The sequence below is a fragment of the Oncorhynchus mykiss genome, chromosome 3 (genome assembly GCF_013265735.2).
Source record: "Oncorhynchus mykiss isolate Arlee chromosome 3, USDA_OmykA_1.1, whole genome shotgun sequence".
NCBI lineage: Eukaryota > Metazoa > Chordata > Actinopteri > Salmoniformes > Salmonidae > Oncorhynchus > Oncorhynchus mykiss.
In genome coordinates, this window is record NC_048567.1 from 15204318 (window position 1) to 15230848 (window position 26531).

The following is a 26531-nucleotide window of genomic DNA, read 5'->3' on the forward strand; positions in this document are numbered from 1 at the left end:
GTCCGAGGCTTACACCATGCCACAGGAGCTTAATGGACAGTGCATGACAGTAAAACATTAATGTCTAAACAATAGGGTGTAAACATGGGGCTGGGATAAGACTGGAACTAGACAGGTCTGTAGGCATAGATCTGCCTATAATGGATGCTCATTGTGAACAAGGTCTAAATAGACAGGACCAAAAACAAGCTCTGGCTTGTTTAGAGACAGTGACATTATAAGCCAGCAACAGTGCCTTGACTTTTTTTTGCAGGCTTATAATGTCAATGCTTTTCTACACGTCTATTTTTGTTTCTCAATATCCTTGACCAGTTCCTAGTTAGGAAAAAGAGAAGTGAGTGACAGACAGAAAGACAGACACTGTCGAGGTCTTCGCTGCTAATGTAAAGAAGGACAGTGAGTGGGGGAGCGTCAGAGATGGCTTTGGGAGTCTTCCAGACTGGCTGGATGAGGCTGCTCTCACTTATCCTGCAAGGTAAGACTGACATCATATTCATCATTATCATACGCAGCACACTTTTAGCATGGTATGTGAATAGACATACCAAGTATTGTATTGTAAATCATATTCATTCATTCCTTGTATCCCAGGCTGCTGTGTGGGTGTCCTCTGTAGTGACTGGGCTGTGCGTGTCCCCTCCGCTCCCCTGTGTGCCGTGGCCGGCTCGTCTGTGGTCCTCCCCTGCTCCTACGACTACCCTCAGCCCTACAGGGTGCTGTCTGAGATGTGGTGCCGGGACCAGAGCCGCTGCATCACCCCCAGGTACGTGTACCATAGCCAGGGTATCTTCCCTGAGCCAACCTCCCAGGGCAGAGTGGAGTACCTGGGGAAGGAAGGAACAAGGAACTGCTCCCTGAGGATCTCTGATCTGAGGAGGTCTGATAGCGGGACATACATCTTCTATTTTATCACCAACCACCCAGTGGAGAAGCCTCCTGGACAGCCTGGAGTAACCCTGCTAGTGGCAGGTAAGACCTCAGTGCTTATTATATGTTTTTTTGACACGTATTTTGTGTAAATATGCCTTGTGGTCAATGATTATATGTAGATAGCAACTGACCAGTGGCGAGTTAATAAAGTCACATTGAGTTAATAAAGCCTCATACAGACATGGTCTCTTTTTTGCTTCCTTGAGTAAGGCAGCTCCAAAATGCAGGTGTTTCAGCCTAGCTCAGTGCTTTCTGTGGTGGTGGGGCAGGCAGCGTAAAATACAGAGCATAGGGGTTAGTAATGTTCTCTTGGCTCAGTGTTCTGTCACTCATGGGGACACTATGTCACAACAAAATCTACATGGGAGAGCTCGAAAATTCATGCCCCCTGGGTGCTGCCACAGATTTACATTAGAAGTGCTCATCCAAGAAGGCTCAAGGTCATTGGCCACAGATAGAATTACGTCAAATCACGTTATATCTACCGATGCTTTGATTGGACTGATCATGTCAACATAATACTTTCGAAATCTTAGCTAGCAAGCTAGATAAGCAGTCTTCATCATGAATCAAGTCGACAATCTACTGGCAAATCCTTTTTAATCCTTTTCATGTGAAGATAAATTATAGATAAAACGTATCGGTGCTCATTGGCCAATTCAACAATAAGTTGTTTGGAAGCAATCAGTGGCTAACTGCAAGCATTGCAAAGCAATTATTAGCCTGCTATTCAGTGAAGTGGATGTGTGGTCCCAAGTCTAAGATTAAGGGTCTCTTTTCCTAGTTTAAAATAATAAACTTTCAACATTGGCCATGTTGTCAATGAAGCATGATTTTTACCACGCTCAAAACAACTTAACTCGGAACTGCAAAATCTGACTTTAGTGAGTTCAAGACAACTCAGAACTCGGGGAAATACAAGCTACGACTGGGAAAATACGTTTTGAACTCTCATCCAGGTCAGAATTGTAAATCCGGAACTCGGGCCTCTTTCTAGAGCTAAGACCTGAAGATCACTGACGTCATGATTCACTGACATCATGATTCAACTTTTTTTTTTTTGAGTTCCCAGTTGGTATTTTTGGCATTTTATTAGGATCCCCATTAGCTATTGCAAAAGCAGCAGCTACTCTTCCTGGGATCCACACAAAACATGAAACATGACATAATACATTAAAATTAATAGACAAGAACAGCTCAAGGACAGAACTACATATGTAACGGATGTGAAACAGCTAGCTTAGCTAGCTGTTTCAATCGGTGACGTCACCTGCTCTGAGACCTTGAAGTAGTAGTTCCCCCTGCTCTGCAAGGGCCGCGGCTTTTGTGGAGTGATGGGTAACGATGCTTTATGGGTGACTGTTGTTAATGTGTGCAGAGGGTCCCTGGTTCGCGCCCGGGTATGGGCGAGGGGACGGTCTAAAGTTAGACATACACAATTGTCTTGAAAGCACCAAAAATCCAGAGAATGGCAGACTTTGATGACAAAGTATGATGACTAGTGAGCACAGAACAACAAGGTGAGTCCAAAAATGTATTCTGTGCTGCTGCATAAATTATGTAATATGCCAGGGAGATATGTATACTGCCGATGTTCTGAATTCTGTCACTGTACGTTTCAAAAGTACTGTACACCAAGTTAGAACCGAAGGATAAATAAAGGGGCATATAAGTAGACAATGAAAGCTCTTACAATATTCAATGATGTGCACTTCCAAGTCAGAACAGGTGGCTAAGTTATGAGGGGAAAGGGACCAAATTATTAGGGTGAGGTACATGGGCTACTAACAGCTTACTACAAAACATACACGTTACAAAACATAAACATTACTTTCTTAGCTACAGTATACAGTGGCGATTTTAGCATGTAAATCTTGGTTGGGCAAAAAATAAATAACACTAAACAGCACTAAACAATATATTATTTTCACGACAACGGTGACAAACCGTGCCAACAAACTGGCCTACATAAAGCTGTCCCGACAGCAGAGTCCCAACAGCAGTCCCAACACCTTACTATTGCTACATCAGCTGAGCCTTGTCTGGCAGAGAAACAGTTCATTATGGATTGCCTCTTATGCCATAGTTTGTACATCTCAATTGTCAGAAGAAACTAGATTTGTTTAAGCAAGTTAAACATATTAGCTATGTTTTTTAAAAGGCAGTAAATTAGGCTGAATGAACTGTTTCTCTGCCAGACAAGGCTCAGCTGATAACTTAGCCACCTGTTCTGACTTGGTGGTGCACACCATTGAATATTGTAAGAGCTTTCATTGTCTACTTATTTGCCCCTTTATTTATCCTTCGGTTCTAACTTGGTGTACAGGGAGAATACTGTAAGAACGGCCAATGTTCTGAATTCTGTCTCTGTACATTTCAAAAGTGCTGAACAAATAGTTATATTGACTACGTCCATCTTAGCTCGCTCATTAATGTCTTAATCGAAATTACGGATTGCCTCTTATCCGATCATCGTTCCCTTATGCCATAGTTTGTACATCTCAATTGTCAGTAGAGACCACATTTGTTTAAGCAAGTCAGCCATATCAGCAGTTTTTTTTAAGGCAGTAAATGAGGCTGAATTAATCGTATCGCAGCCTCTGGTAAGGATTCACTCCATGGTGATGAGAAGAAAACTCTGCTGTTGGGACAGCTTTACGTAGGCCCCAACAGTTTGTGGGCACCGTTTGTCACCAATAGAGTGCAATTAATGTATTGTTTAGTGTTGTCTTGTGTTTAAAAAAATGTTGCGTTACTGTAATGCAGGGATGCTGTAATGCATCGTTACATGTTCAAAACACAAACATTTCATATCAGCATTCAAGGTTGTTTCCTGTACATACAGTACCAGTCAAAAGTTTGGACACAACTATTCATTCAAGGGTTTTTATTTATTTGTACTATTTTATACATTGTATAATAATAGTGAAGACATCAAAACTATGAAATAACACATATGGAATCATGTAGTAACAAAAAAAGTGTTTAACAAATCAAAATATATTTTAGATTCTTCAAAGTAGCCACCTTTTGTCTTGATGATGGCTATGCACATGGCATTCTCTCAACCAGCTTCACCTGGAATGCTTTTCCAACAGTCTTGAAGGAGTTCCCACATATGCTGAGCATTTGTTGGCTGCTTTTCCTTCACTCTGCTGTCCAACTCATCCCAAACCATCTCAATTGTGTTGAGGTCGGGTGACTGTGGAGGCCAGGTCATCTGATGCAGAACTCCATCACCCTCCTTGGTCAAATAGTTCTTACACAGACTGGAAGTGTGTTGGGTCATTGTCCTGTTAAAAAAAACAAATGATAGTCCCACTAAGTGCAAACCAGATGTGATGGAGTATTGCTGCAGAATGCTGTGGTAGCCATGCTGGTTAAAGTGTGCCTTGAATTCTAAATAAATCACTGACAGTGTCACCAGCAAAGCACCCCCACACCATCACACCTCCTCCTCCATGCTTCAAGGTGGGAACCACACATGCAGAGATCATCCATTCAACTCCTCTGCGTCTCACAAAGACACGGTAGTTGGAACCAAAAATCTAAAATGTTGATTCATCAGACCAAAGGACAGATTTCCACCAGTCTAATATCCATTGCTCGTGTTTCTTGGCCCAAGCAAGTCTCTTCTATTTATTGGTGTCCTTTAGTAGTGATTTCTTTGCAGAAATCTGACCATGAAGGCCTGATTCACACAGTTGATGTTGAGCTGTGTCTGTTACTTGAACTCTGTGAAGCATTTATTTGGGCTGGAATTTCTGAGGTTGGTAACTCTAATGAACTTATCCTCTGCAGAAGAGGTAACTCTGGGTCTTCCTTTCCTGTGGTGGTCCTCATGAGAGCTAGTTTCATCATAGCGCTTGATGGTTTTTGCGACTGCACTTGAAGAAACTTTCAAAGTTCTTCAAATGTTCCGGATTGACTGACCTTCATGTCTTAAAGTAATGATGGACTGTCATTTCTCTTTGCTTATTTGAGCTGTTCTTGCTCATATGGACTTTGTCTTTTACCAAATAGGGTAAATAGGGCTATCTTCTGTAAACCACCCCTACCTTGTCACAACACAACTGATTGGCTCAAACACATTAAGAAGGAAAGAAATTCCCCTAATGAACTTTTAACAATGCACACCCATTAATGGAAATGCATTCCAGGTGATTACCTTTTGAAGCTGGTTGAGAGAATGCCAAGAGTGTGCAAAGCTGTCATCAAGGCTGGTTACTTTGAAGAATCTCAAATCTCAAATATATTTGATTTGTTTAACACTATTCCATATGTGTAATTTCATAGATTTATGTATTCACTATAATTTTACAATGTAGAAAATAGTAAACATAAAAACCCTTGAATGAATCGGTGTGTCCAAACTTTTGACTGGTACTGTACATTTAGTGTGTAACTATTTGACTCATGAGAATAGGAGAGCTGTCTGCACAGAGATCAGGTCTGACCACAAGCCTCAGAGGTTCCAATGAAATGGATGTCACCATAATTTCTGAGTCACTCTGAGGAGAGGAGCCATTGCTTCCTTGTTTCAGTATGATCACATGATTCAGAGAGAGTCTCATAGTGTTCTTACAGTTCCTCAGAAAGTTTGTTAATGTCTTAATATTTACTAATTTTCTCATTAACTTACTGAAAGTCTTTCTGAGTAATAATGACAATGCTATTGATATCTGTATGTACAGTACCAGCTGTTGACAACAACAGTGAGAGCTCCCTTGTAACTAAGAAGTTATTGTACTTTAAAACCTGATGGTATAGTTGCATGCCCTACGACCACAAAGACTGTATGCAAAAATTGCGGAATTGTAGCAGGAAGTCACATGGTCTTGACTGTCGGTATGGAATCGTCCTTTGGGTGACCACCCCGCCGCCTCTGACTCATAATAATGCCCAGACAGCCACCACTACAAACACAACAACATATGGATATACATTTCAGTGTATTTCCATTTAAAACAGGAACAGACAAATAATCTGATGTGCCCTGTCCTGTTATCTGTCTGGTATGTCTTATTGGGCTCCCGAGTGGCGCAGCGGTCTAAGGCACTGCATCTCAGTGCAAGAGGCGTCACTACAGTCCCTGGTTTGAATTGGGAGTTCCATAGGGTGGCGCACAATTGGCCCAGCGTTGTCCGGGTTTGGCCGGGGTAAGCCGTCATTGTAAATAAGAATGTGTTCTTAACTGTCTTACCTGGTTTAATAAATAAGAAAATTGCTTACACATCTCTTGTCTACTTTCAGATAATTCCAGTGAAGTAGCAGTGTCCCTCAGTCCCGCTGGTGATGTTGTTGAGGGCAGCTCAGTGACGTTATTCTGCTGTAGTACTGCCCACACTCCAGTGGAGGGCTACACCTGGTACCAGACTGGAGGCTCCACGGCTGGTGATAAGAGACAGATGATGACCATCACCAATATCAGCACAACAGACAGTGGAAACTACTACTGTGAGGCCCTGACCACTAATAAACCAATCTACTCCTCAGCGTTGTCTATTAATGTCCAGTGTAAGTACTTTGAAATCACAATCACAGACAATGAATGAATCATTAACAATATTTGTCATGAGTTTTTTTGGGACGCTCTTTGACAGGTTAGTATATACCTGACATCTCTCATTGTTACCCAAATATAGGAAACTATACTGTAAAATAAAGTTGTTGTTTTTTACCTTTCTCTGCCTTCAGATGCTCCAAAGAACACATCGGTGTCAGTCAATCCTTTTGGGGAGGTAGTGATGGGCAGCTCTGTGACTCTGTCCTGCAGCAGTGATGCCAACCCTGCTGTAGAGCGCTACACCTGGCTTCAGAGGACAGAATCCCAAGCTTCACTGAGAGGGTCAGGGCAGAGTTACAGCATCACTAACATCAGCCTTGAGGACAGTGGGCAGTACTGCTGTGTAGCGATGAACAAGCATGGATCACAGAGCTATACTGTAACCATGACTGTGGGGAAAGGTAGGTACAAGGGGATGCATTGAACACATACATTATTTGTAGTCTAGTCTGTAATAAAACATCACGATTATGCCACCTGTTATTGTGCATTTTCCATTGAAACAAATGACAGTATGTACACGAGTGTGAAGCTATCCCTGGCCTATAGAGCTTACAGTAGTTTATTCTCTGCAGTAAATGGCCAGTCCTCCATATTGTGGAGGTTGGTGGTGCCAGTGGGGATCCCCATCGCTCTGACACTGATCATCATTATAACAGTGGCTTGCATTAGGAGGTGAGTGATAAAGTTACAAATACAGTGATGTGATCTGTAATCTCTGTATGTATTGGTTTGCACTGTATATAATTCTACAACTCCTGTAACCTTGAGAGTTTTCTTTTCATTTGATATATACAGTATAACTTTATATTGTCTATTAACTGTATTGTAGTCTTCCATCTGATGCGTTTAGTGGAAACAGAAAACATTATCAACCAAAACAGAGAATCTCCAGTAGAAAATAAAGACAATATACCAAGTTTATTAAATGATATGTCTGATCCATAACAACTTTCCCCTACAGGAAAACTGTCCCAGCATCAAGTCAACAAGGTTACAGTCTTACAGAGACCACCATCCAGCAGCCATTACCCTAGTACTACATAAAGGATGACCATAACAAATGCGACACTTAAATTAACAGGAACTGAAAGGGAACTGAATTAACTCTGGTGGGAGATGTTGTGCCCAGTTTACTGCCACACAGTGGCACTGTTGTGTAGCTGTGTCCAGCTGTATTCTTTAATAATATGTACAGTAATATCTGTAGAATGTACTGTGCACCTCATTTCAGCTCTCTACTGTAGAAAATAAGTAATTTCACTGTTATAGGCCTACTGTAATTTACTTATTTTATGATGGAGAGTTGTTGAAGACTAGATGACCAAAAGTGAAACGACAACCAGAGATCAGTTTCAATATATGTAAATATATATTTAAATTGAATTACAATTATATAAAAATGGATCATAACATACTGTATATATAACATAACCATATGTCACAATGCCATGCTACACCACCCCAGGCTGAGCTTATTTTTAAATGTAACCTTTACTTACCTAGGCAAGTCAGTAAAGAATAAATTCTTATTTATAATGATGGCCTACCCCGGCAAAACCCCAACGACGCTGGGCCAATTGTGCGCCACCCTATGGGACTCCCAATCACAGACGGATGTGAAACAGCCTAGATTTGAACCTGGGACTGTAGTGACACCTTTTGCACTGAGATGCAGTGCCTTAGACCACTGTATTATTTACAAGTTCTTCAAGTTTGAGTTGAGTGGCAAAATAAATAAGTCAACAACAGGCTGCAAGTTCAAAAATAATAATTCTCCTCTTTTAGTGAATACAAACTGAATTACTGAGACTCTCTCAGCCTGGTCAAAAAGGAGGTCATAACAGTACATAATTAATAAAAGCAACAAACCTGTCACGTTCTGACCCTAGTAGTTCTTGTGTTATTTCTTTGTTTTTAGCTGGTCAGGACGTGAGTTGGGTGGGTATTCTATGTTTTGTGTTTCTAGGTTGGGTTTCTGTTTCGGCCTAGTATGGTTCTCAATCAGAGGCAGGTGTCGTTAGTTGTCCCTGATTGAGAATCATACTTAGGTAGCCTGGGTTTCACTGTTGGTTTGTGGGTGTTTGTTTCCGTGTATGTGTTTGTCACCACACGGTACTGTTTCGGTTTTCGTTCATGTTCACATTTATTGTTTTGTATTTCAATCATTCAATTTTAACAAGATAGAAGCATGCACACACAATGGATGCTCATCGTCACACCTGAGACACATACTGTACATTACAAGTACAATACAAGATATTTACAGTGCCTTCGGAAAGTATTTAGAACCCTTTTTTACATTTTGTTAGGTTACAGTCTTATTTCCCTCATCAATCTACACACAATATACCCTAATGACAAAGAAACAAATGTTTTTTAGAATATTTTGCAAATTTATAAAAACTAAGAACTGAAATATTACATTTACATAAGTATTCAGACCCTTTACTCAGTCCTTTGTTGAAGCAACTTTGGCAGCGATTACATCCGAGTCTTCTTGGGTATTACTCTACAACTTGGCACACCTGTATTTGGGGAGTTTCTCCCATTCTTCTCTGTAGATCCTCTCAAGCTCTGTCAGGTTGGATGGGGAGCGTCGTTGCACAGCTATTTTCAGGTCTCTCCAGAGATGTTCCCGAAGCCACTCCTGCGTTGTCGTGGCTGTGTGCTTAGGGACATTGTCCTATTGGAAGGTGAACCTTCACCCCAGTCTGAGGTTCTGAGCGCTCTGGAGCAGGTTTTCATCAAGGATCTCTCTGTACTTTGCTCTGTTCATCTTTACCTCAATCCTGTGTGGTGGTGAATTTCTTTACTATCAAATGAGGAGAGACAAACGTATCACACAAGTCAGAGTTATACTTAAACTAAATATTTAATCACTAATTAATAAGGGAGCAGGTCAATACAATGCACACATATAAAGTGAATCGATTGAGTGCTCTACGATAATGATGGCTGGTCGACGATTCACATTGTTAGGGTTCGTTCCTTTCATCCTTGTCAATCATTGGCTCATTGGTGAAATTTGCATTATGACAATATATTGAATTAAATCATTCTAAAACCTGAATTAATGCAATTGCAGACAGTAGTTGACAATCAGGAACATAGCGTGCATGTTTCCGAGTAAGTTCCACATCAAACAAAAGGTCTCAAGTTGTTTTGTTAAACCGTAAGTCTAGCCCTGATGATGTCACTACCCACGTTATTACCTATTTACTCCTGAGACCAAAACCATGCCTACAAAGCTATATAAACAATGGCTTTCAGTGTTATCTAAAAACTTAGTAAACATCCACTCTCCAAAGTTATTGTGGAATGTCTGACTAGTCTTATCTCCTTCACTCCCCTGCAGAGTTCTGTCTCAGTCACACATTTATTTTTATAATATGCAGAGAGAGAGAGACAACTAGAAAACAACTGTGGAACAATTCTAAACCTCTATAATGAATATACAGTGGGGAGAATTTGTATACATACACTGCCAATTTTGTAGGTTTTCCTACTTTTGTAGGTTTTCCTACTTCCTACAAAGCATGTAGAGGTCTGTAATTTTTATCATAGGTACACTTCAACTGTGAGAGATGGAATCTAAAACATAAATCCAGAAAATCACATTGTATGATTTTTAAATAATGAATTTGCATTTTATTGCATGACATAAGTATTTGATACATCAGAAAAGCAGAACTTAATATTTGGTACAGAAACCTTTGTTTGCAATTACAGAGATCATACGTTTCCTGTAGATCTTGACCAGGTTTGCACACACTGCAGCAGGGATTTTGGCCCACTCCTCCATACAGACCTTCTCCAGATCCTTTAGGTTTCGGGGCTGTCGCTGGTAAATACGGACTTTCAGCTCCCTCCAAAGATGTACTATTGGGTTCAGGTCTGGAGACTGGCTAGGCCACTCCAGGACCTTGAGATGCTTCTTACGGAGCCACTCCTTAGTTGTCCTGGCTTTGTGTTTCGGGTCGTTGTCATGCTGGAAGACCCAGCCACGACCCATCTTCAATGCTCTTACTGAGGGAAGGAGGTTGTTGGCCAAGATCTCGCGATACATGGCCCCATCCATCCTCCCCTCAATACGGTGCAGTCGTCCTGTCCCCTTTGCAGAAAAGCATCCCCAAAGAATTATGTTTCCACCTTCATGCTTCACGGTTGGGATGGTGTTCTTGGGGTTGTACTCATCCTTCTTCTTCCTCCAAACACGGCGAGTGGAGTTTAGACCAAAAAGCTCTATTTTTGTCTCATCAGACCACATGACCTTCTCCCATTCCTCCTCTGGATCATCCAGATGGTCATTGGCAAACTTCAGACTGGCCTGGACATGCGCTGGCTTTAGCAGGGGAACCTTGCGTGTGCTGCAGGATTTTAATCCATGACGGCGTAGTGTTACTAATGGTTTTCTTTGAGACTGTGGTCCCAGCTCTCTTCGGGTCATTGACCAGGTCCTGCCATGTAGTTCTGGGCTGATCCCTCACCTTCCTCATGATCATTGATGCCCCACGAGGTGAGATCTTGCATGGAGCCCCAGACCGAGGGTGATTGACCGTCATCTTGAACTTCTTACATTTTCTAATAATTGCGCCAACAGTTGTTGCCTTCTCACCAAGCTGCTTGTCTGTTGTCCTGTAGACCATCCCAGCCTTGTGCAGGTCTATAATTTTACCCCTGATGTCCTTACACAGCTCTCTGGTCTTGGCCTTTGTGGAGAGGTTGGAGTCTGTTTGATTGAGTGTGTGGACAGGTGTCTTTTATACAGGTAACGAGTTAAAACAGGTGCAGTTAATACAGGTAATGAGGGGAGAACAGGAGGGCTTCTTAAAGATTGGTTGGTGGTGCCAGTGGGGATCCCCATCGCTCTTACACTGATCATCATTATAACAGTGGCTTGCATTAGTAGGTGAGTGATAAAGTTACAATATGTTTTAGTGTTAAAATTAAAGTGATGTAATCTGTAATCTCTATGTTTTACGAGTGGCGCAGCTGTCTTAAGTACTGCATAGCAGGTGCAGTTAGGTCACAGTTATGAAGACTTAGGACACTAAAGAGGCCTTTCTACTGACTCTGAAAAGCACCAAAAGAAAGATGCCCAGGGTCCCTGCTCATCTGCGTGAATGTTGCTTAGGCATGCTGCAAGGAGGCATTTGGACTGCAGATGTGGCCTGGGCAATCAATTGCAAACTCTGTACTGTGAGACGCCTAAAACAGTGCTACAGGGAGGCAGGACGAACAGCTGATCATCCCCGCAGTGGAAGACCATGTGTAACAACACCTGCACAGGATCGGTACATCCGAACATCACACCTGCGGGACAGGTACAGGATGGCAACAACAACTGTTACACCAGGAACGCACAATTCCTCCATCAGTGCTCAGACTGTCCGCAATAGGCTGAGAGAGCTTGTAGGCCTGTTGTAAGGCAGGTCCTCACCAGACATCACCAGCAACAACGTAGCCTATGGGCACAAACCCATCGTCGCTGGACCAGACAGGAATGACAAAAAGTGCTCTTCACTGGCGAGTCATGGGTTTGTCTCACCAGGGGTTATGGTTGGAGTCGCGTTACACCGAGGCCTGAGCTTTACACCGAGGCCTGTACTCTGGAGCGGGATCGATTTGGAGGTGGAGGGTCCGTCATGGTCTGGGGCGGTGTGTCACAGCATCATTGGACTGAGCTTGTCATTGCATGCAATCTCAACGCTGTGCGTTACAGGGAGGACATCCTCCTCCCTCATGTGGTAGCCTTCCTGCAGGCTCATCCTGACATGACTCTCCAGCATGACAACGCCACCGCCATTGAGCACGTCTGGGACCTGTTGGATCGGAGGGCTAGGGCTATTCCCCCTAGAAATGTCAGGGAACTTGCAGGTGCCTTGGTGCAAGGGGTAACATCTCACAGCAAGAACTGCCAAATCTGGTGCAGTCCATGAGGAGGAGATGCACTGCAGTACTTAACGCAGCTAGTAGCCACACCAGATACTGACGGTTACTTTTGATTTTGAACCCCCCTTTGTTCAGGGACACGTTATTCAATTTACTATTCACTTGTCTGTGGAACTTGTTCAGTTTGTGTCTCAGTTGTTGAATCTTGTTATGTTCATACAAATATTTACACATGTTAAGTTTGCTGAAAATAAACGCTGTTGACAGTGAGAGGACGTTTCTTTTTTTGCTGAGTTTATCTGTAGCATGTACTTGGTAGCTCTGCCCATCACATATTATACACAGGTTCTTCAAGTTGGGGTTGAGTGGCAAAATAAAATCAACAACAGGTTGCAAGTTATTTCATTTCTTTCATCTCCTCCATTAGTGAATACAAACTGAATTACCGAGACCCTTTTTCAACCAAGTCAAAAAGGAGGTAATAACAGTACATATTTAATAAAACAAACAAACTAAACAACCAAAAATACAAGATCTGGTTAGGTCAAGGGAAGATCTAACAAAACTTAAATTCAAGATAAATCAACAATATTTTCTCAAACTTTGTCAGACAGTTACAAACTAAACCAGCCATATGGCCACTTCCCTCTCACCTGCACCTTCCCCTGGGCGGTCACACCTCAAACTTAAAATTAAACAGTCAGCCAATGAAATTTCACGATCAATCAATCAATCACAAGCAATGGAAGCTCACCGAGACACATGCATTACAAGTACAGTACAAGACATATACATCTATTGCTATAACTACCCATTAATTGCATACTTTACATATCTTAACATGTGTTCCAATGCTGCTTAGTTTATTCAACATTATGAAATGATATGCTCAGGCTTCAGGTTTGGCAACAGTGGAGTAGATAACAGAATGGTCCACCTCTAATCTTTCTTCTGACCTGCAAAAAGCAAATAGAGTTGTTGTATGAGTATATTCACACATTTCAAATAAACAGACTTCCAGAAATAGGTTACATTGAAAAGGACTGAACTGATTGTGAGTGCACTCTTACCTGGCAGTAGGACTGGGGAGGGGGAACTGGATGCTGGCATACTGTAGGTTGTCTGTCACCTTGGCCTGTTTGGTTTTCATCTTGGAGTAAACAACATCATCCTCATGGACTCCTGAGAGTTGGGCCCTGTCGATGGAGCTGCAGAACTGCTGGAAGTCAAAGGTAGCGTAATAAGGGTCAGGAGGGTTCTGCAGAGCTTGTGGCTCGACCACAGAGTACAGAGAACTGTCTTGGGAGTGGGTGTGAGAGGGAGGCAGTTGAATGTTGGCATAGAGGGCATTTTCCCGTTCCTCCGTTCTAGCTTTCTGTGTTGCTGGGTCATTACTGGTCCTTCCACTGAATAAGACTGGGTTTTGATCATCCTGAAAGATGGAATTAGTAAAAAACAATACAAAATGTTTGATATATTGACTGCTCACCGTAGCTTTATCCACTGGTTAAACTAAGTAACATGTTACCGGGAAAGAATGAAAGCTTGCGCATGAACATTGTTCAAATACCATGAACCTCCAGATAACACTGTTGCACTGACATGCGATTGGTATGTTGAATTGGAGTGTATATGCTGTGTTCCATTGACCTTTTTGTCCACAGCAGTCTTTTGACATAATTTGAATGGGCTCTTCCTGTCAAAGAAAACAATCTTCGTTGGGGGAACAAATCGGTATCACAAGGCCATCATACTCTACATTCTGTTATTGAATTGAGTAAACAATGTTTCAGAGACTTACCACATCCATAGGAACACAAGAAGTATGATCACCATGAAAATTGTGGCCGCGGAACTGATGTAAACTGGCATTTGGACAGTATTTGTATCTGAAAATGACACAGGATACATGAACGCAAAACATTCAAGTCAAGGGAATTCCCACTTGAAATGTATTGGTTCAGGACAACAGGACATTTCAATGGACAGTAGAACATAACATTTGATTCCATACTGACCCTGCAGGATCAGAGACAGAACAGTAGAGTTGTGAGCCCCTTCTTTGTTCCTGGCCTCACAGAAGTACTGTCTACTGTCAGAGGAGGTTAGAGAAGTCAATCTCAACACCTCTCCTGACCCTGTCTGTGAGGTGTCTGTTCCATCCTTCTTAAACCAGGTGTAGTTCTCCACTGCTGGGTTGGCATGACTGCTGCAGGTCAGGTTCACAGAGCTTCCCTCTACCACTGGACCAGAGGGACTTACTGACACCAAGGTGTTCCTTGGGGCATCTAAACCAAGCAGAAATATCCAAACGTTGATACAGTTGAAGTCAGAAGTTTACATACACCTTAGCAAAATACATTAAAACTCAGTTTTTCACAATTCTTGACATTAAATCCTAGTAAAAATTCCCTGTCTTAGGTCAGTTAGGATCACCACTTTATTTTAAGAATGTGAAATGTCAGAATAATAGGAGAGAGAATGATTTATTTCAGCTTTTATTTCTTTCATCACATTCCCAGTGGGTCAGAAGTTTACATACACTCAATTAGTATTTGGTAGCATTGCCTTTAAATTGATTAACTTGGGTCAAACGTTTCGGGTAGCCTTCCCACAATAAATTAGGTGAATTTTGGCCCATTCCCGCTGACAGAACTGGTGTAACTGAGCCAGATTTGTAGGTCTCCTTGCTCGCACATGCTTTTTCAGTTCTGCCCACACATTTTCTATGGGATTAAGGTCAGAGCACTGTGATGGCCACTCCAATACCTTGACTTTGTTGTCCTTCAGCCATTTTGCCACAACTTTGGAAGTATGCTTGGGGTCATTGTCCATTTGGAAGACCCATTTGCGACCAAGCTTTAACTTCCTGACTGATGTTTTGAGTTGTTGCTTCAATATATCCACATAATTTTCCTTCATCATGATGCCAACTATTTTGTGAAGTGCATCAGTCCCTCCTGCAGCAAGGCAACCCCACAAAATTATGCTGCCAACCCCGTGCTTCCAGTTGGGATGGTATTCTTCAGCTTGCAAGCCTCCCCCTTTTTCGTCCAAACATATCGATGGTCATTATGGCCAAACAGCTCTATTTTTGTTTCATCAGACCAGAGGACATTTCTCCAAAAAGTACGATCTTTGTCCCCATGTGCAGTTGCAAACTGTAGTCTGACTTTTTATGGCAGTTTTGAAGCAGTGGCTTTTTCCTTGCTGAGCGGCCTTTCAGGATATGTCGATATAGGACTCGTTAAACTGTGGATATAGATACTTTTGTACCTGTTTCCTCCAGCATCTTCACAAGGTCCTTTGCTGTTGTTCTGGGAATTATTTGCACTTTTCGCACCAAAGTACGTTCATCTCTAGGAGACATAACGTGTCTCCTTCCTGAGTGGTATAACATCTGCGTGGTGCCATGGTGTTTATACTTGCATATTATTGTTTGTATAGATGAATGTGGTACCTTCAGGCATTTGTAAATTTCTACCAAGGATGAACCAGACTTGTGGAGGTCTACATTTTTTTCTGAGGTCTTGGCTGATTTCTTTTGATTTTCCCATGAAGTCAAGCAAAGAGGCACTGAGTTTGAAGGTAGGCCTTGAAATTCGTCCACAGGTACACCTCCAATTGGCTCAAATTATGTAAATTAGAATATAAGAAGCTTCCAAAGCCATGACATCATTTTCTGAAATTTTACAAGCTGTTTAAAGGCACAGTCAACTTAGTGTATGTAAACTTCTGACCCACTGGATTTGTGATACCTTGAATTATAAGTGAAATAATCTGTCTGTAAACAATTGTTGGAAATATTACTTGGTCATGCATGAAGTAGATGTCCTAACCGACTTGCCAAAACTCTAGTTTGTCTTCATTCTACCCCCTCCTTTTTCGAACATTCTGTTAAAAATCGCGCAACATTTCAGCGTCCTGCTACTCATGCCAGGAATATAGCATATGCATATGATTAGTATGTGTGGATAGAAAACACTCTGAAGTTTCTAAAACTGGTTAAATCACGGCTGTGACTATAACAGAGCGTGTGTTTCATCGAAAAGCGCAAGCAAAACTGGTCACTGAAAGCTGAAAAAAGTATCCATGCGCCACTTTCATGTATTGTTTAAAGGACACCAAATTGAATATGGACACGGATGCAATTCCTACAGCTTCCACACGATGTCGCCAAAAACGTCATTTTCATTGACAAAAATCCTTTGAGACATTACCAATAGATCCGTCATTCCATCCAGCCTACAACAATCGATTTTGGAAGATTGAAAAATGGACATTGTTTTCTTGAGTAGCTGCTATTGAATACAGATCGCCCAGTGATCAATTTGATCGCTTATTAACGTTTACAAATACCTAAAGTTGGGTTACAAAAGTAGGTTGAAGTGTTTTGTCAAAGAATATAGGCAACTTATATAATTTTTAAAAATGACGTTGCGTGTTGGAAGAGAGCTTTTTTCCTGAACTAGACAGGCTATACAAATGGATATTTTGGGCATACATGGACGGATTTAATCGGGAAAAAGACCAATTTGTGATGTTTATGGGACATATAGGAGTGCCAACAAAGAATATCATCAAAGGTAATGAATGTTTTATATTTTATTTTTTTGTGTAGCGCCGGCTACGCTAATTCTTTTGTTTACGTCCCCTTCAGGTATATTGGGGTGTTGCATGCTATCAGATAATAGCTTCTCATGCTTTTGCCGAAAAGCATTTTAAAAATCTGACTTGTTGGCTAGATTCACAACGAGTGTAACTTTAATTCAATACCCTGCATGTGTATTTTAATGAACGTTTGAGTTTTAACGAGTACATTTAGCATTTAGCGTAGCGCATTTGTATTTCCAGGTGCCTAGTTGAGACGTCTGCGTCTCAAGTAGGATCAAGAGGTTAACAAGTGTCACGACTTTCGCCGGAGTCGGTCCCTCTCCTGGTTCGGGCGGTGTTCGGCAGTCGACGTCACCAGCCTTCTAGCCATCGCCGATCCACCTTTCATTTTCCAATGGTTTTGTCTTGTCTTCCCTCACACCTGGTTTCTATTCCATCAATTACATGTTGTGTATTTAACCCTCTGTTTCTCCCATGTCCTTGTCCGGAATTGTTTATTGTAAGTGCTTGTGCACGTTATGTCTGGTGTGTGTCGGGTTATCTACCCATTTATTGATGGTTCTGTTTTCCGGTGGGTTTTTAATATTAAGAATGGTATGAAGAAAATACTGTTACTCGGAAAGTGTAGACATTCTATCAAGTTTACATCCAAATGTTGTATAAAATATAAGATTAAGAATGATTGTATTTTGTTAACCTGTTGCGACGACCAAACCCGGATCCGGGATTCTATTTATAGACCTAAGCTCATTACCATAACGCAACGTTAACTATTCATGAAAATCGCAAATGAAATGAAATAAATATGCTATCTCTCAAGCTTAGCCTTTTGTTAACAACACTGTCATCTCAGATTTTCAAAATATGCTTTTCAACCATAGGAAAACAATAATTTGTGTAACAGTAGCTAGCTAGCGTAGCATTTAGCGTTAGCATTAGCGTTAGCATTTAGCAGGCAACTATCACAAAAACAAGTAAAGCCTTCAAATAAAATAACTTACCTTTGAAGAACTTCTGATGTGTTCAATGAGGAGACTCTCAGTTAGATAGCAGATGCTCAGTTTTTCCAAAAAGATTCTTTGTGTATTAGAAATAGCTCCGTTTTGTACATCACATTTAGCTACCAAAAAAAAAAAAAAAAAAAAAAAAAAAACGAAAATTCAGCCCTCAAAACGCGAACTTTTTTCCAAATTAACTCCATAATATCGACTGAAACATGGCAAACGTGGTTTAGAATCAATCCTCAAGGTGTTTTTCCACATATCTCTTCAATGATATATCCTTCGTGGAAGCCTGGTTTCTCCTTGCTCTCAAATGGAAAAATAATTGCACCTGGCTTTACGCTCCAATTTCTACGCAGGGACACCAGGCGGACACTTGGAAAATGTAGTCTCTTATGGTCAATCTTCCAATGATATGCCTACAAATACGTCACAATGCTGCAAACGCCTTGGGGAAACGACAGAAAGTGTAGGCTCATTCCTTGCGCAATCACAGCCATATAAGGAGACAATGGAAAACAGAGCTTCAGAGATTCTGCTCATTTCCTGGTTGACGTATCATCTTGGTTTCGCCTGTAGAATGAGTTCTGGGGCACTTACAGACAATATCTTTGCAGATTCTGAAACTTCAGAGTGTTTTCTTTCCAAAACGGTCAATAATATGCATAGTCGAGCATCTTTTCGTGACAAAATATTGCGCTTAAAACGGGAACGTTTTTTATCCAAAAATGAAATAGCGCCCCTAGAGATCCAAGAGGTTAACCTTTCTTGCGCAGGCGTTCCGCTAGCGGAATCCCTCGACAACATTCTGCTGAAAAGGCAGCTCGCAAAATTCAAAAATATTTTTTTGAAATATGTAACTTTCACACATTAACAAGTCCAATACAGCAAATGAAAGATAAACATCTTGTTAATCTACCCATCGTGTCCGATTTCAAAAATGCTTTACAGCGAAAGCACAACATATGATGTTAGATCATAGCCAAGTCAAAAAACACAGCCATGTTGTCACGAATCCCGCTTCCCGAGTCTGTGTTTGCCTGTGTTTCTGTCCTGGAGTGTGTCTCCGGTGTCCTGGAACGCACCCTGTCTGGTTGCCGGGCGAATTAGCTTGTTGGGAGATTGATGTTCACCCGCACCTGTATCCCATCAGTAATCTGCACACCTGTCCTGATCATCACCTCTCCCCTTCAAAAGCTCTGACCTGACATCCATTCCCTGCCGGATCGTTAGCCATGAACAGTATGTTGTGCCATAGTATCAGCCTCAAGTTGGATAGACTTTGTTTTGTTGTTTTTTACGTATTACTTGCCTTAAACTTACCTCCGTTTGTTCTGTCTTCAGTTACTCACCCGGATCATTTACCCCATTCCCGCCTGGTCGTCGGAGGATTCCGCTACCCCATTGGATCCACCTATTTACTCCCATCAACTCACCACCGCTGCCCGCTATGCCACCTGGATACATCTACCCATTCACATTCACTTGTAAATAAATACTCACCTTCTTCCTACTCTCCTTGTCCTGATCTGCTTCTGGGTTCGATTTTGAAAGAACGTGACACATGTTTCCAGCCAAAGATAGGAGTCACAAAAAGCAAAAATATAGATAAAATTAATCACTAACCTTTGTTGATCTTAATCAGATGACACTCATAGGACATCATCTTACACAATACATGTATGTTTTGTTCGATAATGTGCATATTTATATCCAAAAATCTCAGTTTACATTGACGCGTTACGTGCAGTAATGTTTTGATTTCAAAACATCCGGTGATTTTGCAGAAATACTCATAATAAACATTGATAAAAGATACAACTGTTATCCACAGAATTAAATATAGACTTCTCCTTAACCTCTCTAGAGTTGTGGGATGCTAGCGTCCCATCTGGCCAACATCCAGTGAGGTTGCAGAGCGCCAAATTCAATTACAGAAATGCTCATTATAAAAATTCAGAAAACAAAACATATTTTACATAGGTTTAAAGATTAACTTCTTGTTAAACCGACCACAGTGTCATATTTATAAAATGCTTTTCGGCGAAAGCATACCTAGCCCAGAAAACACTCTAAAACTGTTTGAAGTTTCTAAAACTGTTTGAATCATGCCTGTGAGCCTGGGAAACTAGATTTCTAAGGGACTTGTTTGCAGTTCCTACCGCTTCCACTGGATGTCACCAGTGTTTAGAAATTGAGGTTATTCCTTTGTGTAATGAAGAAGTATGGCCATCTTGAACAAGTGTCACATCATGTGTACTGTTTGATAGAGGTGCAAGACCAGAAAGCATGCTTGAGTTTGTTTTCTTCCTGTATTTAACACAGATCATCCCGTCTTCAATTTGATCGATTATTTACATTTAAAAATACCTAAAGTTGTATTACAAAAGTAACTTGAAATGTTTTGGCAAAGTTTACAGGTATCTTTTGAGATATTTTGTAGTGACGTTGGTCAAGTTGGAACCATTGTTTTTCTGGATCAAACGCGCCAAATATATGGACCTTTTGGATATATATGGGCGGAATTAATCGAACAAAAGGACCATTTGTGATGTTAATTGGACATATTGGAGTGCCAACAAAAGAAGCTTGTCAAAGGTAAGGCATGATTTATATTTTATTTCTGCATTTTGTGTCCCACCTGCAGGGTTGAAATATGCTTCTCTCATTGTTTACTGTTGTGCTATCATCAGATAATAGCATCTTATTCTTTCGCCGAAAAGCCTTTTTGAAATCTGACGTGTTGGCTGGATTCACAACGAGTGTAGCTTTAATTTGGTATCTTACACGTGTGATTTAATGAAAGTTTGATTTTTATAGTATTTTATTTGAATTTGGCACTCTGCATTTTCCCTGGCTATTGGCCAGGTGGGACGCTACCGTTGGATTTGTTTCACATTTTTTGGTTACTACATTATTCCATATGTGTTATCTCATCTTTCTGATGTCTTCACTAATATTCTACAATGTAGAAAATGGTAAAAATAAAGAAAAACCCTGGAACTTTTGACTGGTACTGTATATATTGTTGTGACATGACTTTTATTCATGTGATGACTGTTATTTATCGAATCAACTAACTATGTTTAATTGTCACCCAGTTAAATTAATCATGTAACAATTAACTCATTAGGAATTTGGGGCACCACGGAAGAAGTTGCTTATAGATTTACTATCTCCCGTAGTAACCTCTAAAGATATGTTATATATCGATAACAGTCACTTATTAATCATTACCTCATATCAGTCTCATTCTGAACGTTGCAAAATTCTTCAATCTGCACAAACCTGAGTCTTACCAATAATTCCGTAACACACATTGATTTGATTTTTTATTTACTAACAAAGTAAATGATAACACAGGATATACACACACAGTATAGGTTATTGATTGGGACGCTAGGGTCCCATCTGGCCAACATCCAGTGAGGTTGCAGAGCGCCAAATTCAAATACAGAAATGCTCATTATAAAAATTCAGAAAACAAAACATATTTTACATAGATTTAAAGATGAACTTCTTGTTAAACCGACCACAGTGTCATATTTATAAAATGCTTTTCGACGAAAGCATACCTAGCCCAGAAAACATTCTGGAGTTTCTAAAACTGTTAATCCACAGGCTCAAACTCAGTCAAAACAATCAGACAAAAAATCAAAATTGTATCCGTAAAGTTCATAGAAACATGTCAAACGATGTTTATATTCAAACCTCAGGTTGTTTTATAGCCTAAGTTATCTATAAAATTTCAACCGGACAATAACATTGTCAATATAAAAGGTAAACAAGAAATGCACATGCATCTGAAAAAACTCTGCGTCACGTTAGGGTCCACTCGTTCAGACTGGTCTTACTCCCTCATTTATAAGAATACAAGCCTGAAACGATTTCTAAAGATTGTTGACATCTAGTGGAGGGCATAGGAACTGCAAATGGAGTCCTAAGTCAATGGATACTGTAATGGCATTGAATAGAAAACTACAAAACCAACAAAAAAAACTACTTCCTGAATGGATTTTTCTCAGGTTTTCGCCTGCTAAATCAGTTCTGTTATACTCACAGACACTATTTTAACAGTTTTGTAAACTTTAGAGTGTTTCCTATCCAAATCTACCAGCATATGCATATCATATCTTCTGGGCCCGAGTAGCAGGCCGTTTAATTTGGGCATGCTTTTTATCCAAAATTCAGAATGCTGCCCCCTACCTTAGAGAGGTTAACCTGTCTAGGACACAGGTTCTGCTAACGGATTTTTAACCAATTTGTGTAGTACTGAATCAGAAGCAAGGCACGTTTTATTTCAGATGCAAGGTTACCAATGTTCAGAATTATTCTATGATATGAGTTTATGACTGATAAGTTGACTGTTTATGGATGTGATAGGTAAAGGCCTTTTTAATCCGGGAGATGGTAACTCTTTAAACCGCTCTCGTGGTGCCCCAGATCCTAATGAGTTAATTGTTACATACATTACCGGTCAAAAGTTTTAGAACACCTAATAGTGAAGACATCAAAATGAAATAATGAAATAACACATATGGAATCATGTATTAACCAAAAAAGTGTTTAAACAAATCAAAATATATGTTATATTTGAGATTATTCAAATAGCCACCCTTGATGACAGCTTTGCACACTCTTAGCATTCTCTCAACCAGCTTCACCTGGAATGCTTTTCCATCAATCTTGAAGAAGTTCCCACATATTCTGTGCACTTCTTGGCTGCTTTTCCTTCACTCTGTGTTCCGACTCATCCCAACCATCTCAATTTGGTTGAAGTTGGGGGATTGTGGAGACCAGGTCATCTGATGCAGCACTCCATCACTCTCCTTCTTGGTCAAATAGCCCTTAAACAGCCTGGAGGAGTGTTGTCCTGTTGAAAAACAAATAATAGTCCCCCACTAAGCCCAATCCAGATGTGATGGTGTATCGATGTAGAATGCTGTGGTAGCCATGATGGTTAAGTGTGCCTTGAATTCTAAATAAGTCACAGACAGTGTCACCAGCAAAGCACCCCCACATCATAACACCTCCTCCTCCATGCTTTACGGTGGGAAATACACATGCAGAGATCATCCTTTCACCCACACGCGTCTCACAAAGACACGGCGGTTGGAATCAAAAATATCCAATTTGGACTCCAGACCAAAGGACACATTTCCACCGGTCTAATGTCCATTGCTCATGTTTCTTGTTCAAGCAAGTCACTTCTTCTTATTGGTGTTCTTGAGTAGTGGTTTCTTTGCAGCAATTTGACCATGAAGGCCTGATTCACACAGTCTCCTCTGAACAGTTGATGTTGAGATGTGTCTGTTACTTGAACTCTGTGAAGCATTTATTTGGGCTGCAATTTATGAGGCTGGTAACTCTAATCCACTTATCCTCTGCAGCAGAGGTATCTCTGGGTCTTCCTTTCCTGTGGCGGTCCTCATGAGAGCCAGTTTCATCATAGAGCTTGATGGTTTTTGCGACTGCACTTGAAGAAACCTTATAATTCAAATACATTCCAGGTGATTACCTCATGAAGCTGGTTGAGAGAATACCAAGAGTGCAAAGCTGTCATCAAGGCAAAGGGTGGCTATTTGAAGAATCTCAAATATAACATTTCATTTGATTTGTTTAACACTTTTTTCATTACTGCATGATTCCATTTGTGTTATTTTATAATTGTGATGTCTTCACTATTATTCTACAATGCAGAAAATAGTACAAATAAAACCCTTGAATGAGTAGGTGTTCTAAACCTTTTGACCGGTAGTGTAATTAATTTAATCGAGTAACAATTAAACATAGTTAGGTGATTAGATGAATAACAGTCTTCAGATTAATGAAAGTAAAGTCACGAGACTCTTACCACACATTATTTTGCCTCTATATTTCACAAAACCAAAACACTGAACGTTCATCCATATTAATGGTTCCAGTAAATAAAGTGGATCAGAACAGTTTTGAATTAAGTTAGTAGCCTATAGTTCACTGTTATTTCCTCTCACCATGCCCTGCCATCATGTACGTCAACCTCAAACTGCTTAACTTCCCTTAAAAGTTACCACAATCTAAACACACAGCCAGGCTCAGCAAATAGAGACTGCAGTTCATCATGGCAAATTCAAATTTCTTATCTAGCACATTCACATTCAGACCAAACTGACAAAGACTGTTACGCAAGAGCACTATTTCCTTAACATCATTCTTTCATAATTCCCTGCTATTATTTTTACACAGTAATGCAATGAGATATGTGCCCTTCCAAGACAGACGCAGCACCTCACTCGTGCAGACTTTTGAATGCAGATAGCTGCTCCATTATGATAGAATGATATGATCTGCTCACGTTAAGTATAGCAGATATTCACTCACATTTGACATCAAGAGACATTGGAGCAGAGTTGAGATTCTCTTGACCTTGAACAGCACATCGGTATCTGCCAGAATCCTCACTGCTGGCCAGGAACTCTGTGTTGGATACTGAGTGTCCATCCCTGGACCAAACAATAGTGGGATGGTCACTTGGTGTACAGGTTGTGACACACGTTAGTGTCACCCTCTCTCCCGCTCTCACAGTTGCAGGCTGTACTTTGGCTGTCAGCCCTGGTTGAGAGAAGAAAGGAACAGAGTGATCACTGAATGTTTTTTGAAGTGTTATCAGAGTCTGATTTTCTTCTGGTATCAAAATTACCTGTCAAACTTAGTGAAACCCATGTTTTGCTGCTCCATGCATTCGTTTCGCCACCTTTATTAACCGTCTCAAATCTGAAGTGGTATTGTGATGCGTCACTACTAATTAGGTTATTAATTTTCAAAGTGCAGTTGTTGTCTTTGTTTCCAAGGTATTCTACACGTCCTCTGTATCCCTCGGCCAGAAAGAGATCATTGTTCTTCCTTTGACTCGAGAAATACCAGAAGCTATTTGTAATAGTCTGATCTGAGGGGTAGGCATAACTGCATGCAAACACCACTGATGACCCTCTTAAGGCACATGGAGCTGTATCGTTAAAGGTCACCTTCCAATTACTCCCAGAAACACCTTTAAAAAACAACAACAACAAAGCAAAAAACAGTTAGTTGTCACACATATCTACAACACTAATGCAAATACATACCGTGCCAATTTGCCATTTACAGGTAGTTAAAATAACATGTAATTTATTGTCACTGTCGGATGAAAACTTCGTAACTCCATTTTTGCCAACTTTCATTTTTGTACATATATTGAAAGCAGTAACTCCCCTCAATGTACTCTGAACACTTCATGACTCTAGGACCAAGAAAATATATTCAAATAGCTCCTGAATTTTCATAATTGTATGTTCATTTATGAGAAAACATGGTCATATTTTCCATCTCCTGAAAAATTCCTGTTTTGGAGATGAGGTTATCAGACAGGGATGATATGCCATTTAGCAGATCCTTTTATTCAAAGTGACTTACAGTTAAACCATCAACCCTGGCGGTGCAAGCGCCATGCTTTACCAACTGAGCCCCGTGTCTCCTACCACATGCTGGTGCACAAACAGACTATCAGTCACTTCTGTATTTCTGTGAATTAATCGAGTGAGTTACTCTTTATTCTCAGATAAAGTCCTTTGAGGTTAATCATTTGCTAAAAATACATCTCACCATCAAGGCAACAAAACAATGACATTAGAAGAACAATATAACATCCCCTCTGACCTCTGCAGTAGTTCCCTGTTAATCTCTTATGAGCCATACACAGGAGTAGAACGTTTATAAATCAGTACTGACATCCACAGCATGATAGAGCATCAAAGCAAAAATATATTCTACTCACCTAGCAACGTGAGAGTAATCACCAGCATCACACTGATCATTTTCAAGAGCCACATCGCATCAAACTGAAACACTTTGATACAAAATAGAACAGAATTGAATTACTTAACTTAATACTTAATAAGTCAATCATCAAACCGGCTCAAACAGTGTTTTCACTGAAAGCAGGTGTAACATTTGTCTCTGAAGAGTTCTCTCACAACTTGGATACAGCTCTAAATCATCTAGTCATTCTGTCTTTAAATTCTCACAACAAATAGATTGAACATCACTGCGCACCAATGTTGCACCAGTTAAAGGAAAGAAAACGCATGAATTCTACAGAGAGAAACAACACTACTCACCCTCCTGCAGAACGTGTCCAGAGAGAATGACCAGCAAATAACCATGCAAATAAATACCATGGAGAGATATGATAATAACTATGTCGCAAGCAGAATGTAGACGATTGGGTTGAGAATTACTTGTCTCGTTGTGGCCTTTTGGTGCTATTTTCCTTCCTGTTATCATACACTTTTTATATTGCAGTGTACTTAAGGGGGTACAGTAACATAGAAATATTATAATAATTTCTTCCCCTAACCTGGACAACACTAGGCCAATTGTGCACTGCCATATGGGACTCCCGGACACGGCCGGTTGGGATATGGTCGTGTCCGGGATAGGGTCTGTTGTGATGCCTCTAGCACTAAGATGCAGTGCCTTAGACCGCTGCGCCAATCAAGAGCCACTAA

At 40.6% G+C, this 26531-nt stretch overlaps 2 protein-coding genes across 2 annotated transcripts; one reads left to right on the forward strand and one right to left on the reverse strand.

The window, feature by feature from the left end:
• The first annotated feature begins 209 nt into the window (after positions 1 to 209).
• Positions 210 to 8382, forward strand: LOC110519918 (sialoadhesin). The gene is made up of 6 exons (XM_021596785.2): positions 210 to 475; positions 592 to 969; positions 6184 to 6447; positions 6628 to 6897; positions 7072 to 7171; positions 7461 to 8382. Exons 1-6 carry the CDS (start codon positions 418 to 420, stop codon positions 7531 to 7533), a joined length of 1143 nt encoding a protein of 380 aa, XP_021452460.2. The 5' UTR covers positions 210 to 417; the 3' UTR covers positions 7534 to 8382.
• A 4291-nt stretch (positions 8383 to 12673) lies between these two features.
• LOC110519925 (B-cell receptor CD22) lies at positions 12674 to 26170 on the reverse strand. The gene is made up of 7 exons (XM_021596795.2): positions 26142 to 26170; positions 25799 to 25870; positions 24686 to 25033; positions 24367 to 24597; positions 14410 to 14679; positions 13462 to 14280; positions 12674 to 13347 (listed from the first exon to the last, which is right to left on the reverse strand). Exons 2-6 carry the CDS (start codon positions 25851 to 25853, stop codon positions 14189 to 14191), a joined length of 996 nt encoding a protein of 331 aa, XP_021452470.1. The 5' UTR covers positions 25854 to 25870; positions 26142 to 26170; the 3' UTR covers positions 12674 to 13347; positions 13462 to 14188.
• Positions 26171 to 26531: the final 361 nt, after the last annotated feature.

Coding starts and splice junctions, on each gene's coding strand:
- LOC110519925 (XM_021596795.2), bottom strand. CDS start 25,853: ATGTGGCTCTTGAAAATGATCAGTGTGATGCTGGTGATTACTCTCACG. Junction 24,598..24,685: donor GGTTTCACTAAGTTTGACAG/GTAATTTTGATA, acceptor TCTCTCAACCAG/GGCTGACAGCCAAAGTACAG. Junction 14,281..14,409: donor TCTGTCTCTGATCCTGCAGG/GTCAGTATGGAA, acceptor TGTCATTTTCAG/ATACAAATACTGTCCAAATG.
- LOC110519918 (XM_021596785.2), top strand. CDS start 418: ATGGCTTTGGGAGTCTTCCAGACTGGCTGGATGAGGCTGCTCTCACTT. Junction 970..6,183: donor AGTAACCCTGCTAGTGGCAG/GTAAGACCTCAG, acceptor GTCTACTTTCAG/ATAATTCCAGTGAAGTAGCA. Junction 7,172..7,460: donor ACAGTGGCTTGCATTAGGAG/GTGAGTGATAAA, acceptor TTTCCCCTACAG/GAAAACTGTCCCAGCATCAA.